Below are 16789 nucleotides of genomic sequence, written 5' to 3' on the forward strand. Positions count from 1 at the left end.
CCTCAACACTCCAATCATTGCTACCGATATGGTAATCAGGCAGGGTGTTTCAGCTAGCACATAATAATCCTTCAGATACTTTGCAAGTACACCCTGAACAAACAAATCTATGATTCAATATTTGCTTGTCACAACAGATTTTAATTGTTTGCAGCTCATCCTGACAGTGCTACTGTTTCTCTACCATGGGGAATGTCATTGAGGGCAGACACCCTATTTGGTCTAGTGTGTGGTGACTTGTCAGAGATTGAATACAACATCTTAATGTATCTTATCACTAATACATCTTAATGTATTAGTGCATTTTTGGGGTGGGGGAGGACAAATTACCTTAATGCTGTTTCAAATGCCTTTTCATCAACCTTATGGAATTTTACAGTGGACTAGAATTAGTTAAGCACTTAACGCAAAGACTTGGCATTAAAAGCAAGTGAAATCCAACTGCCTGACTTGTATGTGCTAAACTTGGAGACATCTTTATAAACATATAGAAGTTCAAGAACAGCTTGGAAAAATTATTTATATATAATTGCTAATGGACATATAAGCATATAATTGGCAACTCAGAAAATCCTGCAGAATTGTTACTTTAATTCTACCTCTTTACATTTTTGAGTTTCAAAATACAAGGTTCTATTAGAAAACAATGGCCATCAAACATACTCATACTTCCAAAGTGTAATACAAGAATCCCAAAAATATAACCAGGCAATTTATGCTTCGGAATCTCTTCACTTACCTCTGTCAACATTAGCCCGTAAAGATGTCAACATGCCTTCTGACACTAAAGTCTTGTAAAGGGCACCTTTACATGCTCGTTCAGATTTTCTGGACCCAGAAGCTTCTGTTTTTTTGTTGATTTCCTTGCTTTCACCTTTCACTTCACTTAGCGCACTATGTGAAAGTAGTTGATCAGTTATAGGAAATGTTTCAGTTTTGATGGGGCTGGTGGTAATCTTCTCAGAATCAGACACCTTTGAGTGTTTGTTGAATTCTGAAACTTTCTCAGCAGATAATTTTATTGGTTTTGGTTTAATTTTTTTCTTTGGTGGGCTGGAGACAGAGTATAATTGATTTTCAGTTGACTTTGCTGAGCACCGTCCACTTTTTACCGGACTTACTGAAGGCTTTTCAGTGCCCCAGTCACCTTTAGCCACAGCATCTATAGTATACATTAAACTATCTATGTCAGACTCAGAAGATTTCCGTTTCTTTCCACTTTTTTTAAATGTCTGTTTATCAGCTTTGGTAGATTCAAGTTTAACTTTCTTCTTTTTCTTTTTCTTAATTTTTTCACCTTTGTTAAGACTTGTCATAGAATTGTCAGTTAGCAAAGACAATGGTTTTTCATTAGCAATCCACTCCCTTGGCTTAGTATTAATGTCATTCTTTGTACCAATTGGAGAATTAACAGTGGGGATCTCAGGCTTATGCTCATCTTCCAGGATAATTGTAGAAGATTCAGTTTTTACTCCTTCTGTTACCAACCGGTCTGAACACATCTGAAGCAAATAACACACAGTGCAATTAAACAGAATTTCAAAAAAAAACCCCATACTAGAATACACAAATCTCCCAGTTTCCAATTTAGGAAACAGAGATAGCATGTGATTTGAACTGCCAAGTTCAGTTGGCTCTATTCTTAGCAGTTTCATAAAATTTCCATATTTATAATATTGTTATAAAATTAATCAATTTAAAATATTCAAATAAAAACCCTACAATTTTATTTGAGTGTAAATATGACTTTTCTACTCCCCCAGAATTCGCCTCCAGACCCACCCCTCCTGATTGTTCACTGTCTGATGAATTAATCGTTAATTTAGTGAGACGTCATAATCCTGGAAGACTGGCAATGTTATTTGAAAACAAATAGCCAAGAGGCTGCCAGCAATTCTAATTAACACCATGGTAACAGCAGTGTGTTTTAATACCACCACTGGAACTATAACATTTAAGCTAAAACAACTTATGGCCAAGTGTTAAAAGGCAAGTTCCTGAATTTGAGGACATGGCATAGAGCTCTCATAAGTGTGGTTCACTTTAAAGGGAAACATGATTAATGGCCACAGTCACTATAAAATAAAACATTTATTTGAATTCTAAAAAGGAGGAACAGGAACTTTATCCAGCTAAGGTCGAACTAAACACAACTCAATTCCTTCTGATCACAAGGTTACAAGCTGATATCCATAAATGATGAAAACTGATGTCTTAATACACTAATATAACCTTAATTCTAATACACTTAAACTGGCAAGTACTGGGGAAAAGTATTGACAGTTTAAAATACATCAAGTTTACTTGACTTTTGTCGATGAATTTAATATATTTCAGAGCAATTCAACATACCACTGACTGCAAAGTACTGTGATTATATTTCAATTGGCTTTTGTACAATGAGGAATATTTGGTTGTCCTTGTCATCAAGAACACATTCATGTTCTTACTTGAACTATTTAGCTGATAAGTCTCAAGGCCAAGAGGTTTACAGACTGACAGTCCTGTTTTATTTTTCTGTAAAACTATTTAACAGGTTTTTTTTTCCACTATAAACACACACACATTCCAGTGGCCAGAGCAAGCCACTCTAGCAGTAGATTGTAGAAGTACCTAGCCTTTTAATGAATTAAGATGCATGTATTTACACATAATTTCAGTTTTAGATGACATACCTCTGCTAGCTGAAATAATGCAGAATTCCCACACTGCTTCGAATCCGGAACCCCTGGCTGTGTTGTATTGGATGAAGGAGGGGAAAAAAAAATCTTTCAGATTTACTGTCATATCCTTTATTATAATTACATTTCTGCCGCTGAGAAGAACTGTAACCAGCATAAAAAAGTATTTTCGTTATGAATACTTAAATATTACTGCTGACTATATTCGACATAAATACCGAACATTGTGAGTATGCAGCCTTCATTAAGGGTAGTTTAAAAGCTGTCAGCTATTGACAGCAACTTCTCATTTCTGCATGGAAAATTTATAAGCAGCCCTACTTAATTTAACATATGGCATCCAGTCAAAGGTGATTAGACAAGCCAAATATAAAACATAGAAAAGAGTACCATCACTGAGATATACATGAATTACTGTAAATAAAGATAACCATCATATAATACAACTCAAAGGTAGGGAGAAATATATATAACTTAAGATGGTGAGGAATGCCTGATGTCCATGTGAAAAAGCTTTACCTGAAGAAATAACTGTTTGTACAACAGAAAATGACTATTGCAATCAAAGACCACTGACAGAATGTGGTAAATTTATGGTAGAAAGACCCTTCTATATTGGAACCTACAATTTTGCCTGAATCAATGAACATTGAGTTGGTTGTCTTTGGTGGAAAGTACACCCACTGGCCATTTTATTAGATACAGATCTGGAACCCACTCTTTATGCTGTTGCCCATCCACTTCAAGGTTTGACATGTTGTGTTATCTGTAAACTGTTGTAATGTGTGGTTATTCGAGTTGCTGTCGCTTTCTTGTCAGCTTACACCAGTCTGGCCATTCTCCTCTGACCTCTCTCATTAACAAGGCATTTTTGCTCACAGAGCTGGAGCTCACTGGATATTTTTGTTTGTCGCACCATTCTCTGTAAATTCCAGAGACTGTTGTGCATGAAAATCCCAAGAGATCAGCAGTTTCTGAGATAGTCAAACCATCCAGCTGGGCACCAACATTCATTTCATGGCCACTTAGATCACTTGGTCAGTTAGGTAGTTCCTTTCCCATTCTGATGTTTGGTCTGAACAAAAATGGAACCTCCTGACCATAATTTCATGCACTGAGTTTCCCCCCACATGACTGGTAGTTAGATATTTGCATTGACGAGCAGAAGTACTGGTGTAACTAATAAAGTGGCCACTGATTGCCTTTCTTATGAGGGCAATCAAATTTGTGGATGTGTGGATGACCACAAATCTCAGACACTGGGATATTTAAATTGTCAATTAAACTTGAAAATATCCACAAGATCTTCGCAGTTATAAAACTTTTGAAAGTTACATGCATAAAATACTGATGAATGTTTCTAATCTGTGAAAATAGATGTTACCTATAGCAAGACAGAAAATACTGCAGGCCTCGTATGTGGTGGAATAGGCAGTAAGTAAAAGGAACAGAGTGTGTGTTTCTTAAAGGGAAATATGCTCTTTCCTGAGAGAAGAGCAGTATCTTGTGTTATGTAAAATGGCAATTAGTTTGTGATTTCAAAATAATGGGTGTACAAAGGGAATCAGTAATGGAGATGGCCATCATAAACTACTGTACAATTTGCAAGAAATGACAACGGTCAATTTATTAAGATGAAAATTTGCTCATTAAGTTAACTTGTAATAAAACCTATACTTTTGTTTCTACAAGACAAACTTTCCTAACTTTACTTCTTTTCCTAGTTTTTAAGTTGTGGGGTATAAAGCAAAACAAAGCGAGGAATACAGTGACAATGCACTTTTAAATAAAGCAACATTACTAAACTAGCTCAAGTTCCGAAGCCAGTCCATCCTATCAACTTACCTCCTTGGCTGTTAAGGCATGTTCTCCCGCTAAGAGCAGCATGCTGAGTCCTCCCATTTGAGTGGGATCTATCAGTAATGAGATACATGCATGTGTTATTCATTCCCAAACTAATCCTATGACACCATCTATCACAAATAACTACAACTTAAGACAATAAAATGCTTCTCAATTGGCAGCTACGAGTTCATCTCCATTCTGCCATCTAGTAAACAAAACTATTATTGTTGTATTGTTGCAATATACTACTTTGAATAAGTATTTTCCTGACTGCTCAGTGGGCAAGTGAACCGAAGGTGTGGATCCTGAACTATACACATTTTCATCCTATCATTTTGTTAAAATTGTTTCAAAGAACAAATAGAAACATTCAGTGTAGACACTATACAGTAGTAAAAGAAATAATGCCGATAGATACTAAGGAAATCCTTGTTAGTTTATTTTCCTCTGCTTAGTAACATGCATAAATTCAACAAGTTGTCACATCTGATCTAAGGTCAACATCTTGGTGGTTTCATGCCCTCTTGACACAAAAAGATAACAAAAATGACTAGTTACATCTCTGAGCTAGACTGGAGTAGATCTTCACCTGATTAAGGCCCTTCCTTATGTATGAAATAACAGTTCCTTAAGCTTGTCACATGCACAGAGAAAGAACATTATCACTTTCTCCCACAAGTGTTTGAGTTGCTGACTGAAATTAGCCTACTAGTTTTCACATAAAGTTCTATTCTGCAGGGCTACACAACAGAATTTTGGTCCAGGTTCCAAAGCAAACATCTTAATTCCTTCTCCACCCCTTGTTTACAACTGACTTCAACATTATGTTCATGACTCTGACTTTTAGTTCGATAAAGAATATTCTCCAAAAATTGCTAGTTATTTCCCATTCACACCTTGTAAAATGTATAGGAATGTCTCAATAGGAACAAAGAAATCTAATGATATTTAATGAAATACAGAATGTGTTAGATAAAAATGGATACAAATTACGCTAAATTCTTTAAAAGATTGCTGGAGCCAATTTTGAGTCAGATGGAGTTCTGACAGTTTTATGGTTTTGGCCACAGATAATAAGAGAGTTTCACGATTTGAGATGTAGTGATTTTAAAGTAACTTTCCATCTGTGGTAAATACTGCATTCTGGATTGTTCATTAAAAAAGGTGAGGAATTCAGATTGTGTTTAAATCTGGTGGAACAAGCTTCTTGGTTGAAATGCATTTCTGCTTATTTGTACTCTCTGAATAGGTTTCCTTTGAATCTGTGAGCTGCAGATGCGAATTCTACATCTCTGTGGGGGCCTTGTCAATATTGTGATCAGGTTAGGTTGGTATAAACATGGGAACATTGAATGAGGTACAAGTCAACAGTGTGTCATATTTGGAAATGGGATGCTCTAAAATATGGGCTCTAATCAAGGAGCAGGACACACTGAAGGGAAGACCAGCAACTACCAGATAGGAAAGAACTCTAAATAGTCAAAACAGAGATTTCCTACTTGTTAAGCTCTAAAATAATGATAAATGCCTTTGAACTATCCATGAAATTATCTACCTGCCATAGCAAAGTTGATTTGTGGCATTTCCTCAGTCTTTACCACCCTTTTGATGATGGGAAAGTCCTTTGTCGGTTCTGTTGGAAATGTCCAAAGCTTCTTCCTTGTTGTGACAGTAGGTGATGGACTCTTCAGTGGCTTGTTTGTTGTTGGACACCATTTGTAACCAGGGTTGGCCTTTAGAAAAGCATCCTTATACTGAGAAAAAGCAAAAGGAGGATCGTTGTTAAGAACAATCCAATACCTTATTAAACCCACTACCAGCTTATTGTCACAACTGTTCATCCAAAGAACAGAAAATACTCCCAAATAAGTATTATGATAGAATTTATACACAGATTTCAAAAACATACAAACAAAAAGGCTGATGACCCGTAAGTAATTTTCTATGGATGATAGAATTGATGGTTTTGTGGCCAACTTAGTGATTGAGACAAAGAAAGGTGGAGGGACAGGTAGTGTTGAGGAAGCAGAGAGTCTCCAGCACTCAGATTAGGAGAATGAGCATATAATTTCAGAACCAATACAGCGTAGGGAAGTGTATGGTCATGCACTTTGGTAATAGGAATAAAGGTGTAGACAATTTCTTAAACTGGGACATAATTCAAAAACCTGAGGTACAAAGAGATTTGGGAGTCCTCATATTGAATTTCCTGAAGGGCAACTTGCAGGTTAAGTCAGTGGTAAAGAAGGCAAATACAATGTTGGCATTCATTTTGAGAGGGCTAGAATATCAAAGCAAGGATGTAATGCTGATGCTTTATAAGGCCACATTTGGGAGCATTGCGAGTGAGTTTTGGCCTCTTACTAAGGATGGTTGTGTTGGCACTGGAGAGGGTCCAGAAAATGATCCAAGGAATGAAAGGAGGAGGAATGAATTTGACGCTTTTGGGCCTGTATTTGTTGGGAGAATGAGGGAGTAACATTGAAACAAATAAAATATTGGAAGGTCTATATAGAGTGGATGTGGAGAGCATGTTTCTTATAATTGGGTGAGTCTAAGATCAGAGGGCGCAACCTCAGAATACAAGGACATACATTGAGAACAGGGATGTGGAGTTTTCTTTAAGCCGGGGGCAGTGGATCTGTGAATTCATTGCCACAGATGGTTGTGGAGAGCAGCTCAATGGGTATATTTAAAGCAGAGATTGATAGGTTTTTGATTAGCAAGGGGGTCAAAGGTTACAGGGAGAAGGCAAGATAACTGGGTTGAGAGAGATAATAAATCAGCCATGATGGAATAGCGGAGCAGATTTGACAGACCAAATGGCCTAATTCTGCTCTATGTCTTATGATCATGTTGTCAAATGCAGTCTGACTTGATGAAAAATTCAAACACTCAGTTTTCATATCAGTAAACATAATTTTGAGTGTACTTGCAACAATTTAGCATAAACTCTAGAGGAATTAAGTGTATGCTTAAGAATACACTATGTTGACAAGCATGAATCCTGATTCCTATGTTCCTTAGACAGGTTGTAACAACATAATTGCATATAGTCTGTCTTAAGAAATTTACAATAAGTTGAGTAAAATTGCCACTCTTGAACATTTAGGTCATTTGTCATAAGGCCCAGAAAAAATACTATGCTTTCTATATGTCCTATACTACCAAAGCAAAGTTAAAGGATATAACAGGTAACCTATTATAATACAGTTTACTTGTTAACATATAAATAAATCAGTATATTATTATCAAGTTTTGAAATAACTTATCTAATCAGTGACAGCTTCCAAATTGATTGGAAGCATTAAAAATTAAAAAGAAAATCGCTAATTGCAATCATTCTGAGCCAACAGTCTAACCTCATTCATTGCTCAAGATCAAGTACCAATGACCACATGGGCAAAGTAACTACACCTTACCTTCGTTATATGTGGGGGATATGTTCCTTGCAGATGACACATAGTATGGAAATGCATAATGTGAGTGATTATTTAAATGAAGAAGATAGGGATGCATTCTGGAGAGCTTCCTAAATATGTTTTGTCTCCAATTTATTCATATTCTCACACCAATGCGACACAAAAGTAGTACCACAAGGCAACATTTGTATTATATTTCATCAATTTAAGGTAATATTCAACGTAATAAATCTTAGAAAGTTAACGCAGTCTTTTCATCCTTACTTATGTAAGTGTGTTTCGGCATACACTTCCAAAAAAGCCCAGTCTCATCTGCATTAAACACCTGTTTTGGTGTGATGCCTAACTCAGCTATCATATCCCGCAACTGTACAGGGTAGCATTCAGCAGCTTCGCGGTCAGCACTAGCTTGCTCACCACACACAGCTAAGTTGTGAAGCCTGTGACGATTAACAAACTTATAAAACCATCTCCTACCTGCATTAAAGCTAACAATATCACTTGACACTTCCTCACTAGCCTCTGAACAAAGGCAACCATAAACTTCCAAAGCTTCCACATGAAGATGATCAGAACTGAGTGTTGTTTTTCCCTTTGTTTCATGCTCAATGTACAAACTCAACATTTTCTCCATTTTTATCATAATCAGGTTACGCACTTTGGTAACAATCTTTGAAGATACTTGTGATTAATCAATCACTGCACTTTTTATTTTCTCAGCATTTTTCTTTATGTTTCTGATCACCCAGGCCAAGATAGCATCCCAGAGCTGTGTTACCTTCACCTGACATGGCCCTATTTATAATTTCCAACTTTTTTCAAGTGTTAAAGCTATTCTCTGCAGCTTGGCTGATGGCCCAGGACTTGACATCGGACGCTTAGGAGGCACAGTTAAATATTTCAAGCACAAAATCAGTGCACCGTAGGTAATAACACCAAAAGTTTAAGAGTGCAAGATCGCACATCTACACACTGCCAAAACCAATGCGAGACTGGCGGGAGTGAGACTGTGAGGCATGCACACGAAACTTGTACGGGCGGGAAAGCAGTGCTTCTCGTCCCAACAGCCTTGCATAATTGTGAGTTTTGGACACATATAAGGAGAAGTTGGTAGAAATAGGTTCGACACAACTGTGAATCCGTATTGTCTGAAGATGCATATAATGAGGAAAGGGTGTAGTGGAGTCAGTGTTATGCTTAGGAGGAAAATTGAAGAATGGAACAAGAGTTAACCATTTTATTGATTATTGCAATTAGGGAAATGTTCTTACATTTCACTGTGTCAAATGAAGACACTGAATTCAGAAGTTAGATAAGTTAATCCTAATTATTTGCCTGTACTTTTGAGTCATTACTCATTTTTTTCCTCACCTAAATCAATCGGCATAAACTCCCAAACATTCCCCACTCACAATTGTCCAGCCTCCACTTGTACGTATTCATACTATTCATCTCAACTATTTACTGTGGTAGTGTGATCCACATGGATAAAGCCATTTCTAACAATTCCCTATTGAATTTATTAGTCTCTCTCACCAATTTTCTATGACTGAAGAAACTAATGCAATTAAAATGCACACACCTTTTCCTGTACGGTTAGTAATTTGAATACTGTTTACCTTGCCACTTAAATGCCACAAAAGCCTTATGCACTGAATTGCGATCATAGCATACAGGTTTCAATGTTGTATTGCTCACCTCTTTAGCAAGGTCAGTGTATTTCTGCTTTTCTTTTGGATCTAAGACAGACCACCAGTCTGCCAGAATTTTTGTAGCACCACGGTTGTCTAGACGAGGATGTTGTTGCCGAACCAAAGAGCGATGCCGTTTGCAGAACAGAAGAAATGCATTCATTGGCCTGCGAGCTCGCTGTTCAGAGGAGTCATCATCTGTCTCATCTGCCTCATGTTCAAGTCCCTCTGTGCTCAAAGCATCCTGCAGAAAGCATAATGCAACTCAGAATATAATAAAATTTAATTAACCTTTGCTGCAAAGCAACTTCACTTTCATACCAAAAACAGATTTACAGAGATTTTCAGTTTTCCAAATTATTTCCAAATAAAAAGATCTCAAATTGAAGAGTAATCCTGAATGTTCTCACAAAATTAACAGTAAATATGAATATTTCTTTCTATTTACATCCAATAATTAATTTAATTATTCCCAAAATTATTCTCTTCTCACTACAGGTACACACACAAGTGATGTCAATTGCACATCACACAGGTGCTGATAGTTTAAAACTGAATGTCAATTATGGTGTTCACTTTGCAGTATAAAATGAAATATCACTGCATTTTGATTGTCAATTGAATAATAATATTTTGCTATATTAATATAGTTGAATAATTTTACTGAGCCTGCTCTCCTATGATAAAGTCAATCTTCTAAAATGAAAGAGGCAAGTACTGACTATGTGAATGTTTCTTCAAATCAGCTGTGTTTGTATAATACAAAAAAGATTCAAATTATTGTCAAAGTATGCATGTATAGTACAATTCTGATATTTGTCTACAACCTATGTTAATTAGGTTTCTGCTTCAGTCTCCATATCAGAAGGCCAGGTGCACCTCATCTCTTCAGTAACGGTCATGAGATAGGGTCATACAATATTTCATGTCATTTGATGTAATGTACTCGAACACAAGTATTACATATACTTTTAAATCCTGTTTTGTTCTGAGCTTAACAATTATGAGCCACAGCAATAGAATAATATTCTCACAAGTTAGAAAAGCCAGAAAGCATTCCTCAGAATCTATCCTGCAGAACAACTGGAACAGATTATCACTTTTTGTTGGGCTTAAGATATCACAAGCAGTCACTTGGTTTGGAGAACAAAAAAGTAAATCAAAGAGTTGAGATAGGACTAGAGATAATGGAAAAATAAGCCAGAAATATGAAGAGTCTCAACCAATATTTTGAGCAGAAAAGATTCCCTGTAGGTAGTGTAGCTAGATAAATGAAGCAGGAATTAAAACAAAAGACTCAGGATAATTATAATAACCATGATAGTGATACTAATACAAACAGCTGGAGCAATGACCTAGCAAGTCTTTTGGTCCTGGTTGATGCTTTCCTTGGGCCTTAAAAGAAGTTGCTAGTTGAGGTGCTTGCATAAATTTCAAAAATTGCCTAGATTTCAGAAAGGTTATAATGGACTGTGAAATAGCCAAAAGTAATTCTTTTACTCAAAAAGGGACAAAGAAACCAGAAAACTACATTCTATCATCTGTCATGGGGAAAACATTAGAAATGATTATAAAAAGCATTATAGCAAGGCATTTAGATACTTATTGTCTCAAAGATGCCACCTTACCATTGAATGTAAAGCCCTTTTTCTCCCTGCTCCTCCCCCATGAAAGCCAAGTCACTAACATGGCAAACATAAGTTAGAAGGATTTCAGTGTTTAAAAATCAGAATGATTTCTACAAAACTCAAAACAACATGGAAACATCCTGTAATCCCAGGGCTGGATACTAAATTTTAAATGAACAACTGTGGCATACCCCACTGGTACAAAGATTTGTATTATTAATCATAATTCTACAGTCTGGCCTCCTCACACTAGAAACAACACTGGCACGTCTATTTTATTAAGAATGGCAGAGCCAAAGAGCGGGACAGAATGTGAAAGCACAGTTGAAAGATATTAATTATGAGTACATACAGGAAAAACTGGGGAGTCCTTCCAAAAACACAGCGAAGGCTGAGAAAAATCTGATGCAAATATTCAAGACGAGAGTTAATAAGTTCTTGTTACTTTTAGTAACTACACCTATACATGTATCAAAAGCAGCAAGTGAGTGCTCGCCAAGACTAATATTGCTGAAAGGAACAAAATTTTGACGTAGAAAAACTTCCTGAGTCACAGATACTGTTGCATCTGTTGCTTCAGTCCTTTGCTGGGTTCCACATGGAGTTAATTCAATGAAGCCTACATCAGTTGTGGTTCCCAACAATAACTAAGAGAATGTATCATTTGATTCCTATGTAGTCAGATGTGGTATAGGGTCAGAGATTCTATATGTTTCAATGGAGTTTCTTAAGCTTGGAAATTGGGGACTTATTATTTTTAATTGATTTGTAAATATTATACTGTCTCAAGGAATGTGCAATTTTAATACTTTTTAATACTTTATGACCCTTTGATATTAGACATTCAAATACTGTTAAATAAAAAAAGGCGTTACAAAGGCTGACAGAAGACAAAGTTTCACCCAGCGATGCCTCCTGTCAAAGTCCGGATATTCCAGGAGTGGACAGTCACCAGTAAATAGCCAAGGGTTCCGTTGTTGCTGAAACCTTGAAATGCCTCAGGAAGTTTAGCAGAGTCAGCCCTTCGGACTGACTGGTGCAAGTTTGGGTGGAGACCCAAGGTTGAAATTCTGAATGGTAAGCTGGCATCAGCGTGATCCAGTCCATTACCAACGATGGAGTGTAGTTGGGTGGTTCATTTCACTGACCACATCCAAACGTGAAAATATCAAATAGAAGCCTGCCAATGACAAACTGAAAGAGGGAAAGAACAAAATCTGGCAAACACTCCAGAAGTAATCCAAGCAGCTGAAATTGGGATGGATACAAATGGATCCAGCGAATAAAATTACGAAAAGCAGGCAAAGTAGAGAATTTAGCAGATAAATGTCAGCAGTGTTAAAAGATCAGGCGGGACAAGGCATATAAACAAATATGTTGATGTTTAAGTCACTGGAGGCTCCCTTTTTATGGAATATGGTGTGATGGTAAACATTTAACACTTGCATTGGAATATCAACACAGGCAGGCATAGACCAATCAGATCCCAAGTTTAAAAATAGCTCTAAGTCTATAATACAAACTCCTATTTCTACCTTATCAATATCTTCGTCTTCCTCATCCTCCTCCTCCTCCTCAGAGAAGTCCAGCATCTTTTTGGCAAGCAATGGATGCCACTGAAGACACTTCCGTTTTGGTCTTTTTCCAGTCCCATCGCCATCTGCTGAGTGGTCTTTGTTTCTGCTGCTAGCTTTCATGGTGCTGTGCTGCACAACATAAATAGAAACAGCACATGATTAGCAACTTGGGATGTCATGGTGCATGAGAACGGTAGAGGCATATTGCAATACATCTAACCTCAGGCATGGATACTAATCTTCAAATGATACAAATATAAGGAACTGTGACACACCTCATTGTTACAGAGATTCATATTGTGGTTCAGGGATCTGGAAGGGTAATAGCACCCTCTAGTGTACAATTGTCAGCCGGTAACAAGCATAAAGGAGCAACATTCTCAGCACTCGCAGGCTTGCTGCAGAGGTTCTTAAAGGGGAAGGCATCTCTGAATGGTAAGTCATTGTACACTGTCAGAATGGCTTAAAAGGAATTTGTACTGTTTCATGTCCATAGCTGTTTCTTATTCTAGAGCTTGTGAATTTTTGAACTAAAGTTTACAGAGAATATCAATAACCAATAATGGTAATGAAGACAAAGTTAATGAAATACAGGTTTTCTCATTTGCCAGTCCCTCATACAACATCATTGAAAAAAAGAAACACTTGAACAGGTCCTAGTTAATTGATGAACCATGAAAATCATGGTCATATAACCATATAACAATTACAGCACGGAAACAGGCCATCTCGGCCCTTCTAGTCCGTGCTAAACGCTTACTCTCACCTAGACCCACCGACCTGCACTCAGCCCATAACCCTCCATTCCTTTCCTGTCCACATACCTATCCAATTTTGCTTTAAATGACAATATCAAACCTGCTTTTACCACTTCTACTGGAAGCTCATTCCACACATCTACCACTCTGAGTAAAGAAGTTCCCCCTCATGTTACCCCTAAACTTTTGCCCCTTAACTCTCAACTCATGTCCTCTTGCGTGAATCTCCCCTACTCTCAATGGAAAAAGCCTATCCATGTCAACTCTATCTATCCCCCTCATAATTTTAAATACCTCTATCAAGTCCCCCTCAACCTTCTACACTCCAAAGAATAAAGACCAAACTTGTTCAACCTTTCCCTGTAACTTCGGTGCTGAAACCCAGGTAACATTCTAGTAAATCTTCTCTGTACTCTCTCTATTTTGTTGACATCTTTCCTATAATTTGGTGACCAGGACTGTACACAATACTCCAAATTTGGCCTCACCAATGCCTTGTACAATTTCAACATTACATCCCAACTCTTATACTCAATGCTCTGATTTATAAAGGCCAACATACCAAAAGCTTCCTTCACCACCCTATCCACATGAGATTCCACCTTCAGGGAACTATGCACCATTATTCCTAGATCACTCTCTTCTTCTGCATTCTTCAATGCCCTACCATTTACCACATATGTCCTATTTTGATTAGTCCTACCAAAATATAGCACCTCACACTTATCAGCATTAAACTCCATCTGCCATCTTTCAGCCCACTCTTCTAACTGGTCTAAATCTCTCTGCAAGCTTTGAAAACCTACGTCATTATCCACAATGCTACCTATCTTAGCATCATCTGCATACTTACTAATCCAATTTACCACCCCATCATCCAGATTATTAATGTATATGACAAACAACATTGGACCCAGTACAGATCCCTGAGGCACACCACTGGTCACTGGCCTCCAACCTGACAAACTGTTATCCACCACTACTCTCTGGCATCTCCCATCCAGCCACTGTTGAATCCATTTTACTACTTCAATATTAATACCTAACGATTGAACCTTCCTAACTAACCTTCCATGTGGAATGTTGTCAAAGGCCTTACTGAAGTCCATATAGACAACATCTACTGCTTTACCCTCGTCAACTTTTCTCGTAACCTCTTCAAAAAATTCAATAAGATTTGTCAAATGTGACCTTCCTTGCACAAATCCATGTTGGCTGTTCCTAATCAGACCCTGTCTATCCAGATAATTATATATACACCATCTCAAAGAATACTTTCCATTAATTTTCCCACCACTGACATCAAATTTACAGGTCTATAATTGCTAGGTTTACTCTTAGAACCCTTTTTAAGCAATGGAACAGCATGAGCAATATGCCAATCCTCCTTTCTAATGACATTTGAAATATTTCTGTCAGAGCCCCTGCTATTTCTAAACTATCTTCCCTCAAGGTCCTAGGGAATATCCTGTCAGGACCTGGAGACATCCAATTTTATATTCCTTAAAAGCACCAAGACTTCCTCTTCTTTAATCAGCATAGTTTCCATAACTTCCCTACTTGTTTCCCTTACCTTACACAATTCAATATCCTTCTCCTTAGTGAATACCAAAGAAAAGAAATTGTTCAAAATCTCCTCCATCTCTTTCAGTTCCACACATAGCTGTCCACTCTGATTCTCTAAGGGACCAATTTTATCCCTCACTATCCTTTTGCTATTAATATAACTGTAGAAACCCTTTGGATTTATTTTCACCTTACTTGCCAAAGCAACTTCATATCTTCTTTTAGCTTTTCTAATTTCTTTCTTAAGATTCTTTTTACATTCTTTATATTCTTCGAGCACCTCATTAACTCCATGCTGTCTGTATTTATTGTAGATCTCTTTCTTTTTCTGAACCAAGTTTCCAATATCCCTCGAAAACTATGGCTCTCTCAAACTTTTAACCTTTCCTTTCAACGTAACAGGAACATAAAGATTCTGTACCCTCAAAATTTCACTTTTAAATGACCTCCATTTCTCTATTACGTCCTTCCCATATAATAAGTTGTTCCAATCCACTCCTTCTAAATCCTTTCACATCTCCTCAAAGTTAGCCTTTCACAAATCAAAAATCTCAACCCTGGATCCAGTCCTATCCTTCTCCATAATTATATTGAAACTAATGGCATTGTGATCACTGGACCCAAAGTGCTCCCCAACACATGCCTCCATCACCTGACCTATCTCATTCCCTAACAGGAGATCCAACACTGCCCCTTCTCTAGTTGGTACCTCTATGTATTGCTGCGGAAATATATCTCAGGAGTGCACCAACTAGTTCAGATCCTGGCACCTTCCAGGCATGAGAATGTAGTTTAAAGGTCTACAGGTAGGCTGGGGAATGGGAAGCTCATGTCAGCTCCCCACAGGGTTAGTCTTAGCAGCAGTTTTGCTTGAGAGAACCTGGATGATGAATTGGGCAGAGAGCCCAGAAATGCTTGGAGCATTGTCTAGCCCAGGGGTCGGCAATCATTACCACTGAAAGAGCCATATGGACCCATTTCCCACAGAAAAGAAAACACTGGGAGCCACAAAACCCGTTTGACATTTAAAATGAAATAACACTGCAAACAACGGGTTTTTTTTGCCTTTATGGTATGTATAAACAAACTATAATGTGTTACATTTATGAAATTGATGAACTCCTGCAGAGAAAACGAAATTACGTTTCTGCATGCAACAAAAACATTTTGAACTCTGAAAAAAAGACGTTGGGTTGAAGGTTACTCCATAGTTAGCCTACCTTCGATCGAAAAATTAAAAGAAATCGCGCACTGTCGGGTGTCAGGGATTGGCAGTGGTGACGTATATTAATAGCGATAAAAAACACATTGTGGCGGTGTGCTACACGCAGCGCTAAGATAACGACACTGCAGTCAAAGATAACTTTATTCAAACTAAACAGCCTTGCTTTAAAGCCTCCCTCAACCCGCCCCCCCCCCCCACCCCCGTGGGCGGGGATGCTCCAAAAGACACATACTCACAAACCCCCATAGGCTATCTCCCTTAGCCGGAATGGTGGCTAATTGTGAGCCGGTTCGGATGTGCCAGGAAATGGTGTCGCCACAACGTTTTATTTAGATTGTACAAGATCATCATAATCTTCAAATTTCGAATTACATTTCAAAAACTAACAAACCACGG

At 37.6% G+C, this 16789-nt stretch overlaps 1 protein-coding gene across 7 annotated transcripts in view; it reads right to left on the minus strand.

The window, feature by feature from the left end:
- Nucleotides 1-16789, minus strand: part of LOC132393385 (HMG box transcription factor BBX) — a 134777-nt gene that overhangs the window by 23128 nt on the left and 94860 nt on the right. For all 7 annotated transcript variants that reach the window (XM_059968521.1, XM_059968517.1, XM_059968520.1 and 4 more), the window contains 6 exons: nt 12803-12973; nt 9647-9883; nt 6082-6280; nt 4527-4594; nt 2676-2732; nt 740-1502 (listed from right to left, as the gene is read on the minus strand). In XM_059968521.1, coding sequence (XP_059824504.1) covers nt 740-1502; nt 2676-2732; nt 4527-4594; nt 6082-6280; nt 9647-9883; nt 12803-12964 — 1486 coding nt within the window. In that variant the 5' untranslated portion in view covers nt 12965-12973. The remainder of the gene's footprint in view (nt 1-739; nt 1503-2675; nt 2733-4526; nt 4595-6081; nt 6281-9646; nt 9884-12802; nt 12974-16789) is intronic.

The sequence above is a fragment of the Hypanus sabinus genome, chromosome 4 (assembly GCF_030144855.1).
Source record: "Hypanus sabinus isolate sHypSab1 chromosome 4, sHypSab1.hap1, whole genome shotgun sequence".
NCBI classification, from domain to species: Eukaryota; Metazoa; Chordata; class Chondrichthyes; order Myliobatiformes; family Dasyatidae; genus Hypanus; species Hypanus sabinus.